Source organism: Mytilus californianus, unplaced genomic scaffold, assembly GCF_021869535.1.
Source record: "Mytilus californianus isolate M0D057914Y unplaced genomic scaffold, xbMytCali1.0.p SCAF_7, whole genome shotgun sequence".
Lineage (NCBI taxonomy): Eukaryota > Metazoa > Mollusca > Bivalvia > Mytilida > Mytilidae > Mytilus > Mytilus californianus.
Genome location: NW_026262723.1, coordinates 114,702,253 through 114,723,354, shown reverse-complemented (window position 1 = coordinate 114,723,354; position 21,102 = coordinate 114,702,253). Strand labels below are relative to the sequence as shown.

General features: G+C 32.6%; 2 protein-coding genes and 1 long non-coding RNA gene across 3 annotated transcripts in view; 1 reads left to right on the top strand and 2 right to left on the bottom strand.

The window, feature by feature from the left end:
• Window positions 1-21,102, top strand: part of LOC127710109 (uncharacterized) — a 74,623-nt gene that overhangs the window by 15,511 nt on the left and 38,010 nt on the right. The window contains exons 7-8 of the mRNA XM_052215852.1: window positions 18,831-20,344; window positions 20,789-20,927. Coding sequence (XP_052071812.1) covers window positions 18,831-20,344; window positions 20,789-20,927 — 1,653 coding nt within the window. The remainder of the gene's footprint in view (window positions 1-18,830; window positions 20,345-20,788; window positions 20,928-21,102) is intronic.
• On the bottom strand, window positions 1,568-6,322 carry LOC127710111 (uncharacterized). The gene is made up of 3 exons (XR_007985946.1): window positions 6,097-6,322; window positions 5,211-5,303; window positions 1,568-1,628 (listed from the first exon to the last, which is right to left on the bottom strand). It is a non-coding gene; the product is annotated as an uncharacterized LOC127710111 (long non-coding RNA).
• Window positions 10,724-16,877, bottom strand: LOC127710110 (uncharacterized). Its single transcript, XM_052215853.1, has one exon. It carries the CDS (start codon window positions 16,802-16,804, stop codon window positions 15,131-15,133), a length of 1,674 nt encoding a protein of 557 aa, XP_052071813.1. The 5' UTR covers window positions 16,805-16,877; the 3' UTR covers window positions 10,724-15,130.

The window sequence follows — 21,102 nt, the reverse complement described above, 5'->3', positions numbered from 1 at the left end:
TATACCTTTACTATATACTTTTACTTTTGAGTGAATTGAAACAAAATGTATGCAAACAACAGAAAGAAGATCAACAGTTAAGCTTATAAAAAATTAATATAAATATATGTGCATATTTTAATAAAAGAAAAACCTTTCAATGTACCTTGGCAATGGATAAATTTTCTGTCAAAAAGCAAAATAAACTTCAATAAACGGTTTCCCAAGCAAAGCTGGAAACGAACCCTGAACAGTTGGGGTAAAAATGAACACAATATTCAAGTTTGATATAAGTCTGAATTTGGATTGTAATCAAATATTTGACACATTATAGGGGGGAAATTTCTGGATCCGCCACTGGGTATTGAACCTTTAGATTAAAGAGTACCATACACTTTAACTAAAGTTTTTTGTCCAGAAACCAAATGTCTTTAAAGGACTACAATGTGATAGCAGTATACTGTGTAGCAGTATACGACCCCATATTGTGGTTGTATAAAAAAATTGTTTGTTCTTTTAAACTTTTTCATATATAATTCATCTACAAGAAATGTAGGCCTGTTTGGGATTGCTTGCAATGCAATTTTCCTTATAAATTCAACCTTATATAGTAATGCCGGATTTTGATTGGTTGGTAACCAGAGCATTTTTCGTACATTCTTATCCTTTTTACTCTATTTCTGTACTACTTCTTTACTCAAAAATTATTGTAATATTTAGGTAAGGTACCAGTATTTTACAGTACTTGTTTTGTACTAAAAATTTTGGTACAGAAATAATACCCACAGTGATCATAATATTCCATGTTTGAAAATCATAACTTTAAGAGATGTGAAATAGACAAACTATCAAAATGCTGAAAATGTAACGGTGTAATAACATGAATAAAAAACTGTAGTACTTAAATTTCAAGTACAAATCAAGTACCGTAAAATACAGGAACTTAATATCATGATAATTTTAAAGTAACAAAATGGTACTAAATATTAAAAGTAGATTTCCAGTACTACATAATTTTGGTACAGAAATAGTAGCTATGCAAAAGTATCTGTGTAACCAATGTCAAGTTCTTTGACTACATTTATTCAGAAAACTATAATGTGTCAAATATTTATTTACAATCCAAATTCAGACCTGTATCAAGGAATCAGAAACTTGTCAACATTTAAGTTAAGTACTAAGGAGTATTATTACTACAACTGCACAATATTAATGACTTTACCATAAGTTATTTTTTGGTTTCCTTAAACTGACCTCATCACAAATATCAACAAATTGTTTACGGTTTTGTAAAAAAAATAATTTGTCACTTCTAACATGGATAATTTTCGACTTGCCCACAACAAGAATCAAAACTTTGAACTCTATGACCTCAAACTTTAAAATAATCTTGGAAACTACATGTACAATAACATGATGTACCGAGTCTGACAAGAAAAAAATATTCAAATAAAGTCATCATTTTAATAACATACCTCTCATCACAAAATTATTCATTGACTACTGCTCCTCTGTGCTCATATGCACATAAATCAATATGACAATCTATGAAACCACTATATAATCTAGACATCAATGACATAAATGAATTCTGTTCTGTTGCTTAGCTTCTCCTACTTCTCAAAGTACTTGTACTTTCATTGAAAATGCTAAAAGAAATAATGGTTAATGAAATGAAGTTATAATATCTGCCAAAATTGCCTTTAATATTTGATCCGGCAAAATTGGCTTAGTTTGATCTTTTAAAACTAGACCAACAAACTTTCCCTGAAAAAATAGAGGCTTCCAAGAGCCTCAGTCACTCACCAGTATCCACTGTGGTTTTGGAAATCATGTAAAATAACGTTTAAATCATAATAAATAGTATTAGATACCCCAATAATGATTGTGGCCAAGTTTGGTTAAATTTGGCCGAGCAGTTTTAGAGAAGATTTTAGTAAAAGATTACAAAAATTTACGAAAAATGGTTAATAAAATTGACTATAAAGGACAATAACTCCTTAAAAGGTCAATTGACAATTTTGGTCCTGTCGACTTATTTGTAGATCTTACTTTGCTGAACATTATTTCTGTTTACAGTTTATCTCTATCTCTAATAATATTCAAAATAATTACCAAAAACTGCAAAATTTCCCTAAAATTACCAATTCAGGGGCAGCAACCCAACAACAGGTTGTCTGATTTGTCTAAAAATTTCATAGCAGATAGAACTTAACCTGGTGAACGTTTTAACCCCACGTCAGATTTGCTCTGAATGCTTTAGTCTCAGAGATACATGTGTAGGACTTGGAACTGCGATGGTACTCCGAAGTGCGATGGTCACGCCGAAGTGCGATGGTCCATGCTGATGTGCGTTGGTTAACACGCTGAAGTGCAATGGTCCATTGTGACACTAACTTGTTGTTAGATATGCTGAAGTGCGTTTGGTGGGTACGCTGAAGTGCGATGGTCTAACTGTGACGTTGTGTATACTAGCTAAATGTAATGGTCTGAAGTTGAAATCCCATTTTTAAATGTGGCGGTGTAGTGGTTAATGTGCTAGCCTCGCATTTGGAAGACCGGGTTTTCTGGTCAGGTCAAAATAAAGACTTTAATTTTTAATTTGCTAATGTTTTGCTTAGTATACAACAGTATGAGGCAGAAAATAGACTGGATGGCTCAGATTAAGTATAATGGATTCGAGTTGGGGGACATTGTTTTTATAATGAGCATTCAAGTGCGATAAAAAATAAAACGGGTATAGCACAGCGCTCTTTGTAGTACTAACTAAGCAGGATACATTTAATTTTATCAAATATACTAGTAACTTGTTCTTGTCATGTCAGTAGCTACGAAATTTCTCACAACACTCATGCATCTATTTATTTAATAAATCATAACAGTTTTTAAGAAATAAAAACTACTGATTACATTTATGCTTGACATATAGTGAGACATGACGCTTGTTCTGTCATTAGCTTGAGAATTAGCTGATTTTTCGCTAAGCAGCAGAAACTGAGAATTACAACAAGTTGGCACCATTTGGGTTTCTTTTGGCCTAACCCATAGCAGAATATTAATACTTTAAACAAAATAAAATAACCAAGATTGCCCGTTTTCTTACAAAGCATGCCGGATTCATTTCGAGAATAAAACAAAATTATCGCTACTTGATATAACGAAAACATTGCTAATAATTAATTTATTATTTTTAAAATTTGGCCACACAAAATCATGTGATGTTAACTTGAGGAGAAGTCAAATTTTATATAAGACCAAGACATGCTCAAAACTGTTTGGGACTTAAATCGTTCGTTTCATTCTGTTTCCTTTCCTTAGTACGTACGAAACCTTCATCTACAAATCTTATTCTCCTGCCTGTGAATCCATTTGTTTCATAACGTTGTATTTGAAAACGTCACAATATCAAACGTCATGCAAAATCATCCCACTTTATCGAAAGGACCATCGCACTTCGGCGTGGACCATCGCACTTCAGCGTCCCCATCGCACCTCCGAGTCCTACACATGTATAAGCCAAAAACTGCATTTTACCCCTATGTTCTATTTTTAGCCATGTTGGCATGTTAGTTAGCAGGAGAGGTCATCTGACACATATTTCTAACTAAATATCCTAATGATGTTTGTGGCCAAGTTTGGTTCAATTTGACTCCCTAGTTTCAGAAGAGAAGATTTTTGTAAGTTAACAGCAACGGACAACGACGACAGACGCCTTGTGATGAGAAAAGCTAATAAACAGCAGTGCCACGAGCGCATGATACACCCGTCGTCTTGTGTGTGAAGTTTTATGCAATAATCATAAATAGTTTCTGAGATACAGCGCGACATGTTAAAACCCCCCTTTTTTACAAAAAACTCAATAACTCTAAAATAAAATTTTGAATCATCACCAAAAAGTAAACAGATCTTAAGATTAATATAAATAAGTAGTGTGTAAAGTTTTAAGCAACAATAATACATGTTTTTTGAGATACGGCGCGACATGTGAAAAAAACACACCCCTGTTTTAGCTATAAAGTCTTGTAACTACGAAAGTTTAAATCTTATTTTCACCAAAAAGTATGCAGATAGTTTGACCATCATAAGAAACGACTATGTTAAGATTCATTAAATTTGGATAAGTGGTTCTCAAGTTACAGTGCGACATGTGGACGCCAGAGAGACAGACGGCCGGAAGCCAGACATTTGTATACCATAATATGTCCTGTAAAAATTTTGACAGGCGTATAAAAATGACTATAAAAAATCAAAGTATTTAATCATTTTAATGTTCTAATGATCTAATCCATCATATAAAATCCATATGACCCTTGAATGAAGGGATGAACAAAAGCGGTTATATACATGTATAATTGGATCTCTGAATCTGTCATGATTTATAATTCCAATCTTTGGGCATCAACTTACCATAAAGTTATTTTAATAATCATGATACTTTTTGAAATTTGAAGTCATTCAAAAATGTTTAAATTATACCAAAAGTTGAACTAGTATTTGATATTCATTGATATAAGGTAATATCTGAGAAATGGACTAAACGAGACAAGGTTTGGTGGTAAATACATGTACATGTACCTTGAAAGTTGTTATTGGCTTTGAACTAGCTGTTAGCAATTGGGAGTACTCTCAGATCTATACTTAGTCTTTTTAGTTTTGGGGATGTATAAATCTGCTTTAAAAGCCCTTTTCACACCAATATCCCAGCTAAGGTGGTTGGTTTAGTACCACAAACTACTAGTCTAGCCCCACCACAACCTTTTGAATGCGTCTGTCTCATGTCAGAAGCCTGTTAGTGTTATTCAGTGGTTCAGTTTGTCGTTTGTTGCTGTTTATAATATTTTGTTTTTTTGGTTCTGTTTTTTATATATTACATTGTATAAATTAGTCTGTTAGTTTTCTGGTTTGAATTGATTTACAAATTTGTGATTCTCATATAGGGTCTTTAAAACCTGACTATGCGGTATTGGCTTTGCTCATTGTTGAAGGATGTACAGTGACCTATTGTTGTTAACTTCAATGTCATTTGATTTCTGGTGGAGAGTTGTCTTTTCTCATTGGTGTAAACAATATTTTATTTTGAAAATAATTACGTAATTTAAACATTATTATCATTACAATATGACAGATTTATTAGGATTGAAAAACAAGTGAATTTACACTTTTAAAAATTCCTCTATTTTTTCTCATTGGCAATCACCACATTTTCTTATTTTTATATTTACATTACATACATGTAAAGCAGACCTTTCATCTTCTCGAGGAGTCCACTTCCTATGTACAACCAGGGGGCCCAAACAGCATCATCATGCATGATTTTGAGTCAGCTAAAAAAAGAATCAAATAGATTATGATACAATAAATAAATACATAAATTACATAATAATTTAATAATAAATAATGAATCTACAATCATATTTTAAGAAGTGATACATCATTTTAAATCAATAAATATCATATATTAAATTTCGATTTCTTTGTATCAGTGTCTTCTAATTTCTGGGTAGATAAGTAAATACGGGCGAGTTGGCAGACCTTTATTTTTTTTATATTCTATATTCATTTGGATTTTACCCAAGTTAGGCGAGTTGCCATTGTTGACAGGAGTATATTTTACGGATTTAACCCTTTTCATAAGTGGGGCAATTTTTTTTAAAAGCGGGGCGAGTTGGTAAGGAAGCCACCACTTGATTTTTATGGGGTGGGGGCTAGGATAAGAATGTTATCCCGCATTTTTTTTTAATTGAAATCTCTGTCCTGCCAGTTAATTTTTCACTATATTTGTTCCTGGTAATTCTTTACATAAATCCTAGCTTTTTTTAACTTATAAGTTGACAGAACTCCAGTTCCGCATATTTTTCAAATAACACACCCCTACCAGTACCCCCCAATAAAACTCACATGGTAGCTCCCTTAACAAGAGTGGGATATTTTTAAAAAGGGAGGCGTGTTGTTAAAAAAGTAGGGCGTTTTGCCAGTGGGTCGAGTTGACTTGCGTCCGTTCTTGACAATCTTTGACTGATTTTCGGGTTTGCATGCGATGACATTTATAAAGTCAATTTTTTTTCGTGAAAAGTATAGCACTAGCATCTTCTTAAATATGTACATGATAATATTTACCTTTCGTTGCGCTTTCCAAGTACAAAATATTGGGTACGTAATCTGTTAAGAGAAACACAACTTTCTTTCGTTCCCCGGTTTATCTGTTCATACTAATAACTTTTTGACCCATCGGTTTTGAAAAACCAGAGTTCTTTGTATTATCTACCTGACTATAATATATCTTTCCATTCTTTAAACTCAAGGATTTGTACAGTGACACTATACAAATCCTTGTTAAACTGTAAAACATCTTCAATCTTCAATCACCACATGGTAAAACATGAATTCAGCAGCAGACGAGCGTCCATGGATTTTGCGTCATAGTATAAAAAACGGCAACGGAGAAAATATTTCCGGGTTTTCGTATTCGACGTGTCAAGCTTTCGTACATTTACGATCATTTACGTATATGAGAGTTAGTCCGGAACCCGGTCTGGAATCAAGAATGGGGAATTAAGTAGAGATAATAATTACAAAAAAGTTCAGAAGTGGTACACTGAGTATTATATGCCTTTGTTATAATCAAGGATTTGTATACTCTACAAATCCTTAATATAAGACTATGAAGAATCAGAGACATACATGTACATTCGTACATGTCTCTGGAAGAAGTGAGAATAAAGAAAAAACTAAATAAAGAATATTTAATTATTTATTTATTATTTAATCTATAACTTATTCACTTATTTTACATTTTGTTCTATTCAGAATTAAATACAAGACTGTTTGCTGAGGGGGTGGTGCCGCGGAATTATGGAAAATTGACAAACGAGGATTACTCTTATCAGAGACATATAATACTTATATGTCTCTGCTCTTATCAAGGATTTGTATATTATTACTATACAAATCCTAGCTCTAATCAGAGAAGAACTAAAGGTTAAACAGTAACTCAATAATAAATAAAATATAAACATAGGAATGCTCTTGGTTACAGAATTGGCTTAAGGAGTCTATCAGTCTTGGCGGAGACTTAAAGGGGGGGGGGGGTCACTTATGTATTCATTTAAGTGCATTCGAAATTTTACTAATCGGACAGACCTTCAGTTAAGAATCCGTGTCAAGTTCTTTTGTAATCATGATTATTAGGAAACATCTTATAAGTTTTCCTACTGCCTCCTTGATTTACTCTATACAAGGTTCTACACAAGTATTATAATAGCCAGTGCTACATTATCACCCTGATCGATCCTTGAAATGGCTAAATTTTGAACTTGATCTATTGGTCCAAGGTTAAACAATATATTTTGTTTTATAATTCTCAACTTATGAACTTTGCTTGCAAATACTTTAATCACTATCTCCTATATTCAACGAAAAGCTCACCAGATCTTAGGGACGAGTCGACATCAAAAGTTCAATGTAGGATAATTCACTGACCCCCCCCCCCCCCCTTTTCACTTAATTTGGGAAAAATTGATTTGATATATATGTAAAATTGATGTTGGATAAACAAAACTTGCAGCAATTTTTACCCACCCACCCCACCCCCAAACTATTTGATTTAAGTTTTTTTTTTTATCCTACATCGATCTTATGATGTCGTCAGTCCCTTATGTTATCATGTTTGTCAAAATGTCGAATCAAATCAAAATTTTACTTACTAAATTTGCAATTATACTAAGACGTAGGTTGCCACATGTTGAGCAGCCCCGGGAAGTTCCGAACTGTTCACTACTATCACTACTTGAGTTCATTCATGTATTTTGGATGTTCATGTTGCACACAGAGGCGAATTTAGTGCACCCTGCCCCTCCCCTTTTTGTGGGAAAAATTTGATTGATTGTATAGGGATTATCACTTAAGCATGCAGAGGTGGATTTAGAGGGGCCAGGGGGGATTTGGTTGATTATATAGGAAATCACTGAAGCATGACCAGAGCGGGACCCTCACGGTTAGGCAGTCAGTGGGCCCCACTTATGAAAATATCTGGATCCGCCACTGGCATGACTAGTGAGGCCTGCTTTTTAACAGTCAGTGCCCCCACCCCCTTTATGAAAATTTCTGGATCAGTCAGTTTATGTGTAATGGTAAGTTATTGTTGTTTTATCTTTTATTCTCTGGCTTTTCTCGTTTTATTAGAATTTTGGTTATAAATTAATTTAATTGGTATCCTCTTTCAATTTCATCATTAACAATAGACCTACACCAAAAGGCCCTGTACTGTAATTTTCTATCTTGCCCAAAAATACTTTAAATAGTACTGTTTTCACAAATGCTTGCTTGAAACACAACTTAATAAAATAGAAGCACTGCAGGTAATTTGCTTTTATTCCACACCAAAGGAGAATAAATGTATGATAAAGTTATAATGTTACCGGCATTATTCTACATATATTCTGAGACTATTATAACACTATGTTATAGTCTGAGGTTATAGTAGTCTCAGATGCATTGTATAAGGGCGGGTATAAGGGACGAAGTAACACCATGTGACTATTGCATTGGTTGTCGTGATTTAAACACGATAAGAGTGTTTCCTTCCCCCTAAATCTTATGATCCTCATTCAGTCATTGAACAGGATAGAAACTACTTCAGACATCAAACAATCTGAAACTTTTCAAGTACTTTCTATATGCTCATGTGCAATTTCTTGTTAGCATAGTTTTGTACTTGGACAGATAATCAGAATGATCAACAATCAAGTATTGACAACAGTCAGGTCTATTTTCATTGGTCTCATTTGAAGAAACCAGGTATGCGCCATAATGCGGTAATTTTAATTCAGCCATGTACAATATATATATACATCCAGTCATTTTTACTCAAGCGTTACAAATAAGGTTAAATGTTAGATTTTTATATTCTTTTAACTGCATTCATGGCAATTAATTAGCCATCCATCATTAGTTGTTTGTGGGAAAGACACCAAGCACTCTTTGTATAATTCAACTTAATATTGCGAGGACAAGCTTTTAAAAATAAAATCTTTTAAAAAATATAAAGATTTTTTTTCAATTACATTTATTTCTTAATTAGGCCAAATGAAATAATATGTGTGTTTCCTATTACATCTTTGAAAAAATAGGATAGGTAGGGGATTTTTCTTATTTTACAATTTTTTTTTACATTGAGTCTATGGGCTGATGGGAGAGAAATTCTGACTTTAACAGTGCTTATTGATAAATCAAAAAAACTTTAGGGTAGGCTATTTCTAAGCTTAAAATATAGGGTAGTTGCGGAAATAAGAAACACACATATTTTTTTATTTGACCTTACATACAGGAAAAAGATATTTTTTTTAATTAACATTGTTTTAATTTTATATAATTTCACTCACAAGTTGACTCCTTTTCTAGATTTTTTTTGGAAGATATGTTTTAAAATGGTCGATGGAAAAGTACAACCATATCTTAAATTAAATAAATGGATGTTCATGATGAACATCAAGAAGCAATGAAAAAATTCAGTGTTTAGAAACTCACTATCTTTTTTATTATACATGTATGAAAGAATGAGAAAACTGTTGAATCATCGTGACTGTTGTTAAGAAGCTTTCCATTTAATTTTGTTAATTACTACCTGGGAACAGTCATGACAGTATATCAATATATATGTTCCTGTTACTATACACTTTTCATTAAATTTCTATAATTAACCCTTTCCTCTATAATGATGCCGCTGTGTTGTAGTGCATCAATTGAAACGTTTTCATGTACAGTTAACATTGCATTAAAGTACAAGTATTTTCTGCATTTCATTGAAAAATCCTATGCAAATGAAGTATATAAAAAAAAAAATGCTCTGGAGAAAAGGATTATAAATCAGTCATTGACATTGTCAGTTAATTATTTTAATATTTCATACTTTTAATTAAATCATGTGGTCTTTTCGGAAAAAGATCACTTCATATGTACTCATATTATGCAAATATTAAAAGTTATAGGCTTGAAGCAGAGATTCACTATACACATGTATGTCTGGCATGCAGAATGTTGAAAGCAAGTTAAGAATTTTACTTTATGCATGTATTAGCCGTTGTGCATATATCATGCATGGTACTTTTACATCTTTGAATAAGATATAGCCGTAATACGGATGTTGCAGAAACGTCCGTAATACGTATGTTTAAGAAACGTCCGTGAAACGGAAAATCCGTTTTACATCAGTTTTTACACGTACGTTTTACGGATGTATTTTTACAGACGTTTTACGGACGTAACCGTATCATCCGTAATACATCCGTATTACGGATGTTTTACGGACGTTTATTACCACATCCGTGAAACGTCCGTAGCTATTTTACCTGTGTATGATTGGCAATAAGGCAACTATACACCAAAGTTCAAAAGGCAGGTATTTCAGCAACAATAGATCACTGTATGGCATTCAACAATGAGCAAAAACTATACAGTAAAGTCAGCTATAAAAGGCCATAACATCCCAAAATATGAAATTTTTTTTAGCCTGTCTCAAGCTATAAACCTATAGAGCTGGGAGATGTTTCTTGAATTTAAGTTAATAACTTAAAGTACAGCTATGACCTGCTTCCCCTGAATTATTACACAGCAATTGTCAACTGACATCTGTATGGCAAGGTAATTATATATAACTTATGATGAGACCTTGTCAGCCATTTTTTTCTTGACCTCCACATCATATCATTCTCTAGTGTTTTAATGTAAAAAAACTAATAAGGCAGAAAAAAGTCAAAAATTTATTAAGAAAAAATACACATAACACACTGATAATGATATACAGACAACCAAAACTACAGATAAAATTAACTATTGTTGATTCATAACTGTTCTTTGGAATTTGTGTCTAAGGAGAGACAATGAATTATTTGAAGACCCTTGAGGAAATACAAATTTTTAGTTAATATAAATAGAGCAAATATAAACCATGATATTAGGTGTCATGGAACAAGGACATTTGTTCCATCAACAAAAATGATAACAACATATATAAATGAAATCAGAGTACAAAAAATCCTTTAAAAAATATAAGCATGTTTCAGTTACAAAAACTAGATCAAAGCTTAAGAAAGTACGCTCTTTGGTGTGATTTAGTTGACTGTGGTCAATATATTTAATACCAATGGATTCTACAGTTGAAGAAATTTCTTCTTTGGTCAAAGCTTTATAAGATGGAACTTGTAAATTATTATTTGAAAGAAATAATGTTTGCAGTTACTAATGATTAAAATTTACAAATATACTTTTCCTGTTTGTGTGACCTCAGAAAGATATGCATTTTTCAATTTTAGTAATATAAGAATGGCCAACACAAATATCAATTAATTAAATTAAACATTCTAAGAGCTTTTTTTTTTAAAGATAAATAAGAATATTTTGATTAACATATTTGTTATGATAATGATAAGGTATATTGATAGTATTGATTAACAACTGTCAGAAAGAGTTGCCCTAACTTAGTTAAGATATATGAAATCATCTATGCAGAAAAAGAAATATTCATTAAATGAACATGTATAAAATATAACAACCTTATTATCTTTGCAAAATCAGTTTAAAAAAAAAAAAAAAATGGCTTGAGGCAAAATTTTGGTCACTATAACCATGATGACCTACATCTCACACTTGTGGGATTTTGATTAATCTTATGTCATATATCTATTTCTAAGAAAACTATTATGATACTTACTGATGTTACACGGTTATGATCTTAACTTTTTTTGTTTGAGCATCACTAATGAGTCTTTTGTAGACTAAATGCTTGTCTGGCCTAAACAATTATAAGTCTGGTACCTTTTATGAGTTTTTTTTTATATAATATAAAACTGGTTTCATCAAGAATTAGTCACTGTACATGTGATGAACATTTAATGATAGTTTTTACCGACTTTCTGGTTTGTTGTTATTTATATTATGGTAATTATGTATAGAGCATGCCTTTTGTACCCTTTCACAATTTTTGAATTGAATTCTTTCCTTTATTACTTTCGTAGAAATGATAGCTGTTCCTTTTTTTAGCTCACCTGGCCCAAAGTTCGCCACAATCATTATTGGGATGTCTAGTTTAAAATACGTGTCCGATGACACCACCTGCCAACCAGGATGACTGACATGGCTAAAAATAGAACATAGGGTAAAATGCAAGTTTTGTCTATTATTTTAAAAATTGTGCTCCGCCTGGAGCAGCTGGATATGACCGCAGAGGTCGAACTCTGAACAGTTGGGGCAAGTATGGACACAATATTCAAGCTTGATACAGCTCTGAATTTGGATAGTGATTAAATATTTGACACATTATAGATTTCTGACTCAGACAAAATGTGGTCAGATAACTTAAAAATTTGAAATGGGACATATAATCTACTTAATGGTCCAATATCTAAAATCTAATTCCATGGTTAGATTCAGCATATAAAAAAAAAAAAAACGAATTCAAACATAGTTTAATTTTGGACCCTTTGGACCTTAATATGGACTAATTTGAAAACAGGGCCCAAATTAAAAATCTGAATGCACAGTTAGATTCAGCATATCATAGAACCACCAGAAATCAGTTTTTGATGAAAACAAGAAAAGTCTTGTTTTTGGCCCCTATTTGGCCTCTAGTTTCTTAACGATTAAAAAAGAGGGACGAAAGATACCAGAGGGACAGTCAAACTCATAGATCGAAAACAAACTGACAACGCCATGGCCAAAAATAAAAAGACAAACAGACAAATAATAGTACAGATGACACAATATAGAAAACTAAAGACTAAGCAACACGAACCCCACCAAAAACTGGGGGTGATCTCAGGTGCTCCGGAAGGGTAAGCAGATCCTGCTCCATATGTGGCACCCGTGTTGCTTATGTTATTACAAATCCGGTAAATAGTCTTAATTTGGTAGGTCACATTCATGAAAAGGGAAGGGTATTGTAGTAACGACATAAGGAACATATCCGATATCGGATATCATCTGTGAAACGGTTATTCCATAACGGTCAACCAACTCGTGATGGCGTCCGTAAAATTTACGAAGGGATGATTTCAACTTCACCATTTGGAACTCTTGGTTTAATAGCTTCCTTGTGAGCAGCAATCCTCTATCAAGGAAATCATGATAGGAAATTCAAGCCTGGGAATATCGTATCAATTGGGAGATATATACTCCGTATGCAGGCACTGCTGGAATGTTGCTACATAGAAATGGAAAGTTAACAATTGGGAAGCTGAAATCACAAGCTAAAGCCACAACCCACAAAATCGACCCCCAACCTTCTGTGTGTGGTGTGGAACATTGTGGTACAATTTCATAGAGATCCATTGACTAATATTTAAGTATTTGTCAGGAAACCAGAACCCCCCCCCCCCCCCCCCCCCCTTTTTGCCCCTAATTCCTGAACGGTTTGAGCCATAACTCCCCCTAATTCCTGAACCCTTTGAGCCATAACTCCCAAAGTCAAACCCAACCTTCCCTTTGTGGTATGGAACCTTGTGTTTCAATTTCATAGAGATCCATAGACTAATACTTAAGTAATTGTCCATTAATCAGAAAAACCTTGTTTTCCCCCCCCTTTTTTTGCCCCTGTTACCTGAATGGTTTGGGCCATAACCCCCCAAGTCAATCACAGCCTTCCCTTTGTGGTATGGAACCTTATGGTACAATTTCATAGAGATCCATACACTTGTACACAAGTTATTGTCTGGAAACTAGAAAAATGCCTTTTTTGGTCCCTTTTTGACCCCTAATTCCTAAACAGTTGGGACCATAACCCCCAAAATCAATCCCAACCTTCCTTTTGTGCTATTGAACATTTTGGTTAAATTTCATAGAGATCCTTTCACTCATACTAAAGTTATTGTCCAGAAACCAAATTTCTATGGATGACGACATGATAGCAATATACAAACGCAATTTTTTTGCGGTCCTATAAAAACCATTATAAATAGAGAAAATTGGACAAGGAAATAATGTTCAGAATGTTGAGCTCTACCAATTGTTCATAGACGTTAAAACTGTCAGGAGGCTTTTTATATGATTGAGTTATTGCCTTTAAATGACAAATTTTACTATTTTTTTCATTTTTTGCCTATTATCTTGAAAACTATAATAGATAGAAAGAAACTTTAAGTTGCAAAAATGATCAGTAAGTCTAGATCTAGGTATAAGTTTGGCATAGTAAAAATCGTCAGTCGACTCCTTATTAGAGATATAGCCCTTTGATGACTGTTTTTTACCAATTGTTTGCGTTTTTGCCTTTAAATGACAAATTTTACTATTTTTTTCATTTTTTGCCTATTATCTTGAAAACTATAATAGATAGAAAGAAACTTTAAGTTGCAAAAATGATCAGTAAGTCTAGATCTAGGTATAAGTTTGGCATAGTAAAAATCGTCAGTCGACTCCTTATTAGAGATATAGCCCTTTGATGACTGTTTTTTACCAATTGTTTGCGTTTTTGCCTAATATCTTAAAAACTATAATAGATAGATAGAAACCTAAATAATCAAAAATGATTAGAAAGACAAGATCTACATTTAAGACAATATGGAGGAAATATTATGGTGACTCCTTATTGGAGTTATAGCCCTGTAAAGCAATTTCTACCAATTTTTTTGCATTTTACTTTAAATGATAAAAATTATAATAGATAAATAGAAACTTTAAATAACAAAAATGATCAGCAAGGCAAGATCCACAAACAAGTCAAATTTTGCCGATATAGTAAGTAGACTGTCACTCTATAGGAGTGACTGCCCCTAAATGAGGATTTTTTTACCCTCTTTTGTGTTTTGAGCAAAAACTAAAGAAAATAGAGAGAAATTAAGCAGACAAAATGATCAGCAATACAAAATCAACAAAAAGTGGATCTTTGTCATGAAATCTATTCTGTCTACAATGTAAGGGTCCATTGTTGAATATGCACATAGACCTAGGTGAGTGACACAGGCTCTCTAGAGCCTCTAGTTTTTTACCTGTTTAAGGTATTGAGTTGATAATAATTATGTGAATGGTATGTTGGAAATAAAAGTAAGAGATCTATTTTTCCTTTTCTTATTAACCTATAATTAAGATTAAATAAAAAATTTGTATAAATGAGATTTGTCCCTGCTGGATGTTTGTTTACATAAAATTGTGAATATTGCTCATCTTAAAAAGACATCGCTACTAAATGCAGTTTAGCAACTTCATCTTTTGTTTCTATACTATCACAACCAATTTGTAACTGACCTTTGAGGTCAATATTTAGACATGAAGGTTTCTCAATACCATGACTTTCATTCAGACTAGAGACTAGATCACCACACATAGACAGGATATGAACAGCATTGCTGTCTCTATCTGTCACTAATATTATACCTTTTGATGTTGTGACCAAGTCATAAGGTGTAAAGTTATATTCAGTATTAATACAGGGATGACCATCATATGCCCATTTAAAGTTCCCCCATTCCCCTAAAACAACCACCCTGCCTTCCCAATTGTCACTTTTTGTACTATCTACTACACATATATCTCCATTTATATTTGTAGTGATTGCATCTGGTGATGAAAATAAGAGTTGATTATTTTGATCACGTTCAATTGTTCTCACATGTCTACAGTTATAGTCATATATCATAATCCCTCTTCTACTTGCCTCTGTTAAAGGGAATAAATCTTCTTTTTCAACAAATCCTATTAAAATAGTATTAACACTTGCATGAATACCTCTTGCATGTAGTGGTGATATTGAAATGAAAACTTCCACCTCACAACCAGGTGTAAATGTTGACAAGCAATTGATTTCTGAATTTGAAGCAGTTGTAAAAAGTAATTTATCTTGATCAGTTACAGTCATATCTATAATGTCATTACCAATTTCCTCTGCTATATTTGTAATTTGGCATTTATTATCCTTGAGTGTGAAGGTTTGAATGTTGTCATCTATAGGACACATAATATTGACACCATTTACCAAATTCTTAATCCTAAAAATAGCAGGCATATCAGAGGTAAATATTTCTCTTACTTTAAATGTTGGAATTGTTATAATAGAATCCAAATCTGATTTCTCATCTTTTGATTGTGAAAGAAGGACTTGCCTTTTTGACAAAAAATTGCCAGGTTTAGCAGGAAGATGTTTGCTTACTTGATCAGATGTTGTAAAAATGGTAGATGCCTTGTTGGATTGAAATGCCTCTTGAATTTTAGCTTTCTTTAATCTTAGGTCTGCACTCTTTTTCTTAATATCCTGAAGCTGTTTAGAAATTTCTGTTTTCCTGGGAACCCATAGTCTGTCTAATTCTGTGATAAGATTGCCTGTATGTTTAGTGATTTCTTCTTTTAGCTCGTATTTGCGTTTTAAAATTATCTGCTTTATTCCATTATGTTGTGTTTGTTCATCTGATTTAATTACTTGTAGATCTTTTTCACACTTTTCAAAATACGGCAGATCCTGACTGATTTTATTGTCCAGTTCTTGGAGTTCTTTTACTTTCTGACTGTACACTTCATCAATCTTTGTCAGTTTATGATTTTGGTGTGACTCCAATAGACAGACTGCACATGACAACACTTCACAATCCTGACAGTAAATAAAACAGAGTTCCTTGTGGTGAGTTGTACACTGAATGTCCTTCAGATCCAGATCACGGATAGTTTCACTTGCTCCTAAATTACTGAATTCCTTTAAATCAATCACCTTATGACTTTGATTTTTCTTAAGTTTTGTATGAATTTTGATTTTACATTCCTGACAGAGAATCAGATCACAATTGATACATTTCCATTTTGTCTCATTTGATGTTTCACAAAATTGACAAGTCATAAAATTTTGTGCCATATTTCTGAAGTAGTAGTTCTTGACTTTCAGTACTGATCTGAACAGTTTTCCTTTGAGTAATTATTGTAATAGGTATGACAGGGTAAATTATTTCATAACAAAATTGTGTTCAACTTGCTTTTACTTTAATATGGATTATGTCAGATCTACCCATGTATCTACTTTAATTAATCTACTAATAATAGTTGATCTTGATATACTTTTTTGGAATTAAAAGACAAAATATAAAAACTTTACCTGTAAAGGTATTAATGGAACAATCCTAGGTTATCAATTTTTACTTCCTTGTTCTATATTTAGAACTGAGCCTATTATTTTATGAGGTCAAAATATAGTTTGGATTCTTTAATACTTTGCTCAAATGTTGTATATATCATACTATTTCCAAAATCAAAGTTCAAAGTTTTACAATCTGTTGGTAGTTTCTTATATCTTTTAAGAATTGAGTACATGGAATATTATTTATATGTATGTGACCAAATAGATGTAGAGTTGAAAGTATGAATAAAAGGAAATGTTAAGCATCAGTCAATGAGAGCAATCCAATGACATACAATACTATTAAAGACACCCATAAGTCAATAAATTCTATGAAAATAAATCAAAATCTGCTCTATTTGTGAAGAATGATTTTTACACTGAGATGAAATATTATTTCCTTATTGAAGATAATTGAAACTCTTTGAACCCCTCCCCCCCCCCCCCCCCCCAAAAAAAAAAATAATAGCATTTCTATATTAAAAATTGTAATTTGAAAAAAAAAATGTAAAAATTATGTAAAGTGCAATAGGACCATCACAATTTCTTGACTTCTCTACTTTATATTGTGATACCTGTACAATGAAATTATATCACCAGCAGATGAAGTGAATGAGTAAATAAGTAAAAAGAAAAGAATAAGTTATGTGATTACCAAATATTTAAACCAACAAAGAATTTCCATTGTGATGTTCAGTTACTTCCTTTCTGTATATTTATTATTATACCCCGGCTTTAAAAAATTGGGGGTATACTGTTTTACCTCTGTCTGTCCATCCGTAAGTCCATCCATCCGTCAGTCCGTCCGTCCGTCCCATGAATATTTTTCATCACATCTTTCTCAGGAACAACATTACAAGGATTTCTGAATTTGGTTTCAGGGTTTATATGAGTCAGCTATATCGTGTGATGCATTTTCAGATTCATCACTCAACAACTTCCTGTTTACCGAATACTTGCATCATTTTACACATGACATCCAAGTTGAAAATTTTTGTCACGTTTTTCTTAGGAACTACATTACAAGGATTTCTGAAATTTGGTTCAGGGTTATATAAGTCAGCTATACCGTGTGATGCGTTTTCAGATTCATCACTCAACAACTTCCTGTTTACCGAATACTTACATCATTTTACACATGACATCCAAGTTGAAAATTTTCGTCACATTTTTCTTAGGAACTACATACAAGGATTCTGAAATTTGGTTTCAGGGTTTATATAAGTCAGCTTTACCGTGTGATGCGTTTTCAGATTCATCACTCAACAACTTCCTGTTTACCGAATACTTACATCATTTTACACATGACATCCAAGTTGAAAATTTTCGTCACATTTTTCTTAGGAACTACATTACAAGGATTTCTGAATTTGGTTTCAGGGTTTATATAAGTCATCTATACCGTGTGATGCGTTTTCAGATTCATCACTCAACAACTTCCTGTTTACCTTCAAGTATTTGGGCAGGGGTATCATCAGTGTCAATACAGCAGTAGCTCGCAGTTTCACTTGTTCTACTTAAATTACATTTTAAATTAAATTTGAAACATATTGTCCATCTTGTGCTGTAAAAAGGTAAATTTTGTTTAGAGGAGGCACATATATGCATATAAAAAAGAGAAACATGAGCTTTATGTAGCTCCTACAAATGACTATTCATTTTCCTGCAATTCTACAATCCATAAAGTTATTTGTATAGAAAAATCAAATAAACTTTGTGTTTCTTATTGTATTTCATCTCACACTGGTTTTATTTCTTTATCTTTCAGCATCAGGAAAGTATTCTCAAGAAGAACTGGTAGTATCAGGAGATACAGATTATTTGGACTTTGACAACATTACTGAGTCTGATCTGAAGTCACCCAGATATCTTATCTACAGTAATCAGATCTTACAAAGAGGTTCATTACAACAGGTTGTTGAAAACGAAAATCAATCACTATTTTTGAAAAGTACTGTTAGTCAACAGAGAAAAATGAGAATACCTTTGGTGTCTGCACCTGATGACATCCTGACAGAAAATGGTGATAACAGTTCTGTTCCCAGTTCTAAATCAGATGATGATGAGGAACAACCAGGTTTATTTAATAAAGATATGATTAAAGATAAGTTAGATAATGACAAATGCCTCAGAAACACGAAAAACATGTCAAACATAAATGAAAGTGATAGTCATATGAGTTCACCTACATTAACTTACTGGGAAAACAAATTATTAGAAAGACAAAAGTGTGGTAACATATTTATAAAGAATGATCAAGAATCATCACAAAGTAGCTCTGAGAATCGGGATGCAAAAGATAAATGCCATTATGTAAATGATAATTATAAAAACCAATATGCAGATAGAAGTGGTCCTTTTAATTCCAATATAATTTGGTTCAGTAATTCAGTAAAACAGAACCAAGAACAGCACACAGATAAAGTTAGAAATGATGATGACCAAGGGCATAAATGTATTAAAGTAAATGTTGGAGGGAATTCATTTCATACAATTTCAACTATAAATCCTAAAATAGAAACATGTGAAAATAATATTTTAAAAGAAGATAAAAACCAGGGATCAAAATGGGGAAAGTATGCTGATTTTGATGATGAAGATGACGACTTTTTAACCTTTGATCAGTCATTTAGTGTACCAGGTGTGACTGACCAAGCAGAGACACCTACAATTTCATTACGGCCTTGGACGAAACACAATGAGACATTTAATGGTGACGAGTCATTAGATGTTCCAGAATTGACTGACCATAAAGAGAATCCTGTAATCTCATTACAGCCATGGACAAAATGTAATGATAGATTTAGCATGCCCAACATGCCTCTTCAAGCAGAGAAACACACTTTCTCATTACAGCCTGAAAAAAGTCAAGACAGTTTTGATTTTTCAGATTCAAACCCATCAGATGCAATTAAAGAAAGCCGGTCTTTTAACAAGAATGAACTCATTGTTTCATCTCAGAAATTTCAGAGCACTTCACACAACATTAAGGAGCAATTTTTGTCCAGGCATATATCAGAAAAGCAATATTTATCTCCAGTTATAGCATCTTCAAAATCAAACAGATATCAGATTGCAAACAATCAGAATTTTAACCAAAATACACAATCCACAATAACTAGAACAAATGAACCAAACTTTTCATATGGAAATCCTTCAAATGTAGAATCTATGGAGGAGGATTCTGTAGCATGTGTTCCTTCTAGTGATAACTACAATCCAGTGAAGAGATTTAAATGTCCAGTACCACAGCTTACATCTTGTATTCTGAAAGGAACAAAGGTAACAATTATCACTACTATAAGTTACAGCAATTCTATCTAAATCAGTCTAGTTGTAATTTTTTTTTACATTCAGGACAAGTTATTTCAATATATTTTCAGTAATAGTAATCCTTTATGATTTCGTTTTTTTGGATTTTTTGTAAAATACAAAGGACCATATGCTGTGCTGATTTTTTGGAAGGGTGAACATGAAACCATAATTTGCAAATAAATAAAATGTTGAAATGGTTATCCTTTTTTGATTTCAGTTATAATTAATTAGAATTTTTTATTAGATGATACTTAAATAGGATAAAACATCATCTAAGATTTAAAGAACTCATTTCATTGTTTACATTGTGAATGATGTTACAAACATGACATAAAAGCATGATCAACAGACTTCATCTTCTTCCACATGTGACCCCTGCCTTATATTATTAGTATTTCTTAATTTTAACAGAGAAATTTAGGATCAGATTTACAGTTCCCAAGTATACAAGAAATAACAGAAAACAGTCAACTAGTTAGAGAGATAGAGATTCCTACTAGATTTACCTCCCTTGGTAACTACAAGCAAGTCTTTACAGCTGCTCTAAAAGGTATGAATAAGACAAATATTCAACTGATAATATTTATCTAATTTGACAATTGGACATCATGTGAAAGTATTCCATAGATATATATTTTAGAACATTTGAATGTTATCCTATTTGACCTTGGTGTATATATTTTCAGAGCTTCAGAGCATTTAAACATTGTCCTTTGAGACCTTGG

Excerpts from the sequence above, each read along its gene's own strand:
- LOC127710110 (XM_052215853.1), bottom strand. The coding sequence starts at position 16,804 with ATGGCACAAAATTTTATGACTTGTCAATTTTGTGAAACATCAAATGAG.